Source organism: Bubalus kerabau, chromosome 9 (assembly GCF_029407905.1).
Source record: "Bubalus kerabau isolate K-KA32 ecotype Philippines breed swamp buffalo chromosome 9, PCC_UOA_SB_1v2, whole genome shotgun sequence".
Classification (NCBI taxonomy): Eukaryota; Metazoa; Chordata; class Mammalia; order Artiodactyla; family Bovidae; genus Bubalus; species Bubalus kerabau.
Genome location: NC_073632.1, coordinates 22,257,339 through 22,264,068, shown reverse-complemented (window position 1 = coordinate 22,264,068; position 6,730 = coordinate 22,257,339). Strand labels below are relative to the sequence as shown.

The window sequence follows — 6,730 nt, the reverse complement described above, 5'->3', positions numbered from 1 at the left end:
GGTTTCTCCAGTCTTCAAAATGTTTATCAAATCCTGTAATTCTCACAGGCTTTTGAAATACATAGAAAGTAAGTAAGAAATAGTCCAATGAACGAAACATACCAAATGTCAGTAAGAAGCAAGACACATTCCTTTGGGGAAACTGTTAAAAAAAAAAAATCCAGTCTGTATATGCAAATAAAGCAAAGAAATTCAGTCTTTTTTTTCCTTCTTTAAAAATCCATTTTTCCTAAAATATTCCACAAAATTGGAAGTGAAGGACTAAAAGGTGGGGGGCAGGGGAGAGAAGGAGCACACACCATTAACACAAAAAGTAAAATTGTACAAACTTAAGCAGTTTATGATAGACTAGGATCATATTCCAAGATACCAAGGTTGGCTGAAGAAATTCATCATTCTGCAGGAGCTAGTTTTTACTGCTGCCTGAAGACTGGTGAAGAGCAATTCACTGCCTTGGAGCAATGCTCCTGCCCAGTCGGACGGGAATTTGTGAGACAGTATTACACACTGTTGAACCAGGCCCCAGACATGCTACACAGGTTTTATGGAAAGAACTCTTCTTATGTCCATGGGGGATTGGATTCAAATGAAAGCCAGCAGATGCTGTCTATGGACAGAAAGAAATCCATAGGAAAGTGATGTCACAAAGCTTCACCAATTGCCACACTAAGATCCGCCACATTGATGCTCATGCTACTCTGAATGACGGTGTGGTGGTCCAGGTGATGGGCTTGCTCTCTAATAACAACCAGGCTTTGAGGAGATTCATGCAGACCTTTGTCCTTGCTCCTGAGGGATCTGTTGCAAATAAGTTCTATGTTCACAACGATGTCTTCAGATACCAAGATGAAGTCTTTGGTGGCTTTATCACTGAACCTCAGGAGGAATCTGAAGAAGAAGCAGAGGAGCCTGAAGAAAGAGAGCAGACACCTGAGGTGGTGCCTGATGATTCTGGAACTTTTTATGATCAAACTGTCAGCAATGACTTAGAAGAACATTTAGAAGAACCTGTTGCTGAACCAGAGCCTGAACCGGAACCAGAACCAGAGCAGGAACCTGTATCTGAAGTCCAGGAGGAAAAGTCTGAGCCAGTATTGGAAGAAACTGCTCCTGAGGATGATCAGAAGAGTTCTTCTCCAGCACCAGCAGACATAGCCCAGACAGTGCAGGAGGACTTGCTCTTAGATTTCTTGATCTTTCAGTAGCATTTGATTAACTAACCACTTCCTCTTTTTTTTTTCTTCCATTGGCGTGTATGACATGTATTTCATAGTTTTCCTTTGATCTTACTGAGCACTCCTTAATTTTCTTCTTTGTGTATTTATACACCATTCCTCTGTGATTTTGCACAATCACATGATTTTGATATCATCTATGTAAAACATCTCCCATATCTCATTGTCCTGGTCTACCCCAGAACTCCAGTTTCATGTATCAACTGCCCGCTTGACATCTCTTGGATATTTTAATATGTATCTTGAGGGTAATGTGGGTACAATCAAACTCATGTTAGCCAACTCAAATTGATCTCACAGACTTCCCTCAGTCAAGGTGCACTTATCCATTCAATTCCTCAAATAAAATATCTCAGCATTCTTGAATATTCCATTCTTTAGCAAATACTGTCATTTTAAATCTAAAATACACCTTCAGTAAGAACAATTCCCTCCAAGATGACCAGCCTCAATTTTATCTTCATGTACAGCTAAACCCATAGAAGTTCTATGAGTTTAAACAATTCTTGGAACAAGAGTAAAAGTTGGGAAATAAATGTTAGTTCCTGCAGCCATTTAGAATTGCATTTGGTTACTTGTCACAGCCAACTACAGCACTTCAACAGTTTAGGGGTTCATTCTCTTGTGGGGAAAATGTCCCAAAGAAGGCTCTCCTGAAACCATTAATGTGCCAGGTTTCCTCTGACGGCCTTGCTGTTCTTTATGTGTTCCACCTTGGAGGGTGCAAGATGGCTGCTAGAATGCTAGCCATCCTGTTCATTTTTCAGGAAGAATTTAGGGGAAGAGGAATGGGGGAAGAAAGCACTTCTAGTTGAGTAAGTTTCTTTGAAATCTCTTTAAAGATTTCAGGAGCCTTACTGAGGGACTTTTACTTTGCCATTATCAATCACAGCTAACTGCAATGAGGTTCACCACCACCTTGAAGAAAAATATGTTTGTGCTACTAAAAAAGGTAAGAAGTGTTAAGGTAAGATATTGGTTAAACTGATAGTAGTCCCTTGCCATAGTTTCTTTCCTTTCTCTTTTCACAAAGCGTGTCTTTCCCTCCATTTAATAGCTAGAATCAATCTTCCAGGAGAAATATTTTAAAACAAAAAATATTGCTTCAAAATTTAAAAATCACTTGTAGATCTTTTTAATCCGTTTGTTTGCTCACTAATGTTATAATATCATAAAATGTTAATGCTGAGGGAACATTAAAACTGACCATATTAATGTGAGCTCTTCAAAGTATGGTGAAGATCAGTGCCAGTTCATGGTCTATTAATCACTGTACTTTGTCAGTTAAATATAAAAATTAAGAGCAAGCATTCAGATACTTTTATAGAAATTTGATTGATATGCCTGATCCTTTAACAATTTTTATGTGACATAATTTGTTATTCTTTTCTTCATTTCTCTAACTCATCTACTTTCATTGTCTTTTTCCAGATTATTAGTTTATGACATACAGGGTATTTAAACAAGGATACTGGAGTGGGTTGACATTTCCTTCTCCAGAGGATCTTCCCGATCCAGGGATCGAACCCGGGTATCCCACATTGCAGGCAGACGCTGTACCCTCTGAGCCACCAGGGAAGCCCAGAAATAAACATATTAACAGATAGCCTCTCCTTTCAGATTTATTATATATTTATTTATGGCTGTAGTGGGTCTTCATTGCTGTGCACAGACTCTTCTCTAGTTGCAGCAAGTGAGGGCTACTCTCTAGATGGGGTGTACAGGCTTCTCATCGCAGTGGCTTCCCTTTTTGTGAGAATGGACTCTCGGGCATGCAGGCTTCAGTAGCGTTAGGAGGGCTCAGTAGTGTGTGGGCTCTAAGGCACAGTCTCATAGTTGTGTTGCCTGGGCCTAGTTTCTCTACAGCATGTGGGCTCTTTCCAGACCAGGGATTGAACCAGTGTTCTCTGCATTGGCAGGTGGACTCTTCACCACTGAGCCACCATGAGACTCCACCTTTCAGTTTTTAGACAAGAGAAGAAAAGTTTAAAGGGATGAGAGATAATCCTAGAATTACTATTCTATAATCCAAAATCACTGTCGATGGTAACTGCAACTGAAAAAATAAAAGATGCTTGTGCCTTGGAAAAAAAGCTGACAAAAGTATACGGTATATTAAAAAGCAGAGACATTTTGCCAGCAAAGAGACATATAGTCAAAGCTATGGTTTTTCCGATAGACATGTACAAATGTGGGAGTTGGACCATAAGAAAGGCTGAGCACCAAAGAATTGATGTTTCTGAATTGTGGCACTGGAGAAGACTCTTGAGAGTCCTTTGGACAGCTAGGAGATCAAGTCAGTCAATCCTAAAGGAAATCAACCCTGAGTATTCATTGGAAGGACTGATGCTGAAGCTGAAGCACCAGTACTTTGGCCACCTGATGCAAACAGCCAACTTATTGGAAAAAAACTTGTTGATATGAAAAACTGATGGCAAGAGGAGAAGGGAGACAACAGAAGATGAGATGGTTGGATGACATCACTAACTCAGTGGTGATGAGCTTGAGCAAACTCCAGGAGTTGGCTAAGGACAGGGAAGCCTGGTGTGCTGCAGTTCATGGGGTGGCAAAGAGTTGGACATGACTTAGCGACTGAACAAAATCATAAAACAGATTTTTACTATCCTATCATCACTATATAATAACTATGTTAAGCTATAAATTCAAAATTCTCCCCAATAACCTCAATATCTAAGCTCTGCAATTTGGTGGCTTGGCAAAAATTCATCACACTGTAATTCATTATTTACTAAATCAATGTAGTGGGAAGGTGTAACCTAATGGCTTCTGGAAAGCCTGGGTCCTAGAATTGATATTCTAGGCTGGAGGTAGAAAGACTTGAGCTAGGTAATTTTGCTGTAAAATCTTTGCACAAAAATTAGACTAACCTATAAATTAAAAAATATGCAGTTAATTTGTTTCAGAATAATATAAAACTATGAGGGAAAAATTTTACTCTTATTCTTTATCTTCTTACATTTCCACTGAAATCAATTGATTATGTGGACATAACAAGTCTTCAAAAACCAGAGTAGTAACCAGAAGCAATCTTTAAGGGATTTACAGCATGGTTTTAAGTCAAGAACAACTTTACTGTCTTAGTTTAAAATCTGATGTGAAAGGAATAGAAAAGCTAATTATGTATCATTCTCTAATTTGCTTTAAATTATTTTATAAACCCAGCCATATTTTTAATTCTTCTGTTTCTTGCCTTCTGGTGCTTCCAAATTGGTAGCAGGTTGAGACTACACACATTATTTATAACAAAAATTTCTGCTCAAATTTGGGATTGTTTGTGCTCTGAAGTAAATATACAGCATAACAGCCCCTTCCACCTGCTTTTTAATTTGTTGCACAATGCTTACTTGTCAGCAGAAGCCCTAGCACCCTTGACAAATATGAGAAATATGTTTCTCAGAAATTATAAAAGCAGTATCAGGCAGCCTAGTCATGCTCTGAGCAATCTGCTCAGAAAAACACAGAAGCAAGGGAATAGCAAGTAGGAAGCCAGACTAGGCTCTGAGCAGGAGTATGAGGAGTAACAGATACAACCCATTTATTTATTAACATGCTTAGAATCACAGTAGACCCTCAGCATATGTCTGTTCAAGGAATTATAATATAAAACGTCAAGGACAGAACTTAGGCATAGGTGGTGGACCAGATAGAAGCTAAGAGAAAGTAATTTTACTTATTGCACTATAAATTCACTGATGTCAAAAACAATATAAATTCATTTTTTACTTCCATTGGACTTACCACAAATTACAACCAGTGTATGTAATGAATGATTCAATGATCGGTGGTAACTTCAATAAAAGTAGATACAGAGAAATACTAGAGTCAAGGTAATATTGAAGTGAATTTATAAACAAGATGGAAGTGAGGACATGGTTCTAATTTCAACACATGAGAGCATAAGAAGAAATGGAGAGTAAGGATACCAGGAACAGAAAGAGAGATAAGGAGAGGCAAGTAGAGGGGTCTGCATGTAAGTGCAGAGAAAGTGATGGCACCCCACTCCAGTACTCTTGCCTGGAAAATCCCATGGACCGAAGAGCCTGGTAGGCTGTAGTCCATGGGGTCGCTAAGAGTTGGACACAACTGAGCGACTTCACTTTCACTTTTCACTTTCATGCATTGGAGAAGGAAATGGCAACCCACTCCAGTGTTCTTGCCTGGAGAATCCCAGGGACAGAGGAGCCTAGTGGGCTGCCATCCCTGGGGTCACACAGAGTCGGACACGACTGAAGTGACTTAGCAGCAGCAGCAGCGTGTAAGTGGGTATGAGTGTTCACGTGTATTAAAGGAAACAATGAAGGTGGAGAAAAGACTGAAAGCATAAGTGGTATGGGGTAACTGAAAGGGTAAGGACCACAAATTGACAAAACTTTCTGTTTTCTTCTCAAATTAGAACAAAGAGAATAGTAATTAAAATGATAGTAAAACAACTTGAAAATAAATTATCCAATACTATATGAAGATATGATTAAGATGCAAAACTTCCAATTTATTGACTACTTGATATTGTTCAAACAGATCATTTTGCAATAAGAAAAGGGAGTGAGATGTTATATCTAAAGAGAAATGTTTATTTGTGGTAAGTTAAACCAACCAATAATCAAGTTAAACCAACCAATAACCAAGTTAAATCAACCAAGTTAACCAATAACAAATTAAACCATCAATAACCTACCAATAATCAAGTCCTCCTTCCTAAATTTTCTAATCAAACTCCTTGAAATTAGGGACAACAATTTTCTTTTTTTTTTATTTTATTTTTAAACTTTACATAATTGTATTAGTTTTGCCAAATATCAAAATGAATCCGCCACAGGTTTACATGTGTTCCCCATCCTGAGCCCTCCTCCCTCCTCCCTCCCCATTCCATCCCTCTGGGTCGTCCCAGTGCACCAGCCCCAAGCATCCAGTATCGTGCATCGAACCTGGACTGGCAACTCGTTTCATACATGATATTTCACATGTTTCAATGCCATTCTCCCAAATCTTCCCACCCTCTCCCTCTCTCACAGAGTCCATAAGACTGTTCTATACATCAGTGTCTCTTTTGCTGTCTCGTACACAGGGTTATTGTTATCATCTTTCTAAATTCCATATATATGCGTTAGTATACTGTATTGGTGTTTTTCTTTCTGGCTTACTTCACTCTGTATAATAGGCTCCAGTTTCATCCACCTCATTAGAACTGATTCAAATGTATTCTTTTTAATGGCTGAATAATACTCCATTGTGTATATGTACCACTGCTTTCTTATCCATTCATCTGCTGATGGACATCTAGGTTGCTTCCATGTCCTGGCTATTATAAACAGTACTGCGATGAACATTGGGGTACACGTGTCTCTTTCCCTTCTGGTTTCCTCGGTGTGTATGCCCAGCAGTGGGATTGCTGGATCATAAGGCAGTTCTATTTCCAGTTTTTTAAGGAATCTCCACACTGTTCTTCATAGTGGCTGTACTAGTTTGCATTCCCA

At 38.9% G+C, this 6,730-nt stretch overlaps 1 protein-coding gene across 1 annotated transcript; it reads left to right on the top strand.

The window, feature by feature from the left end:
• Positions 1–480: 480 nt before the first annotated feature.
• Positions 481–1,205, top strand: LOC129619549 (ras GTPase-activating protein-binding protein 1-like). Its single transcript, XM_055534729.1, has one exon. It carries the CDS (start codon positions 639–641, stop codon positions 1,203–1,205), a length of 567 nt encoding a protein of 188 aa, XP_055390704.1. The 5' UTR covers positions 481–638.
• The last annotated feature ends 5,525 nt before the right edge of the window (positions 1,206–6,730 follow it).

Coding starts and splice junctions, on each gene's coding strand:
- LOC129619549 (XM_055534729.1), top strand. CDS start 639: ATGTCACAAAGCTTCACCAATTGCCACACTAAGATCCGCCACATTGAT.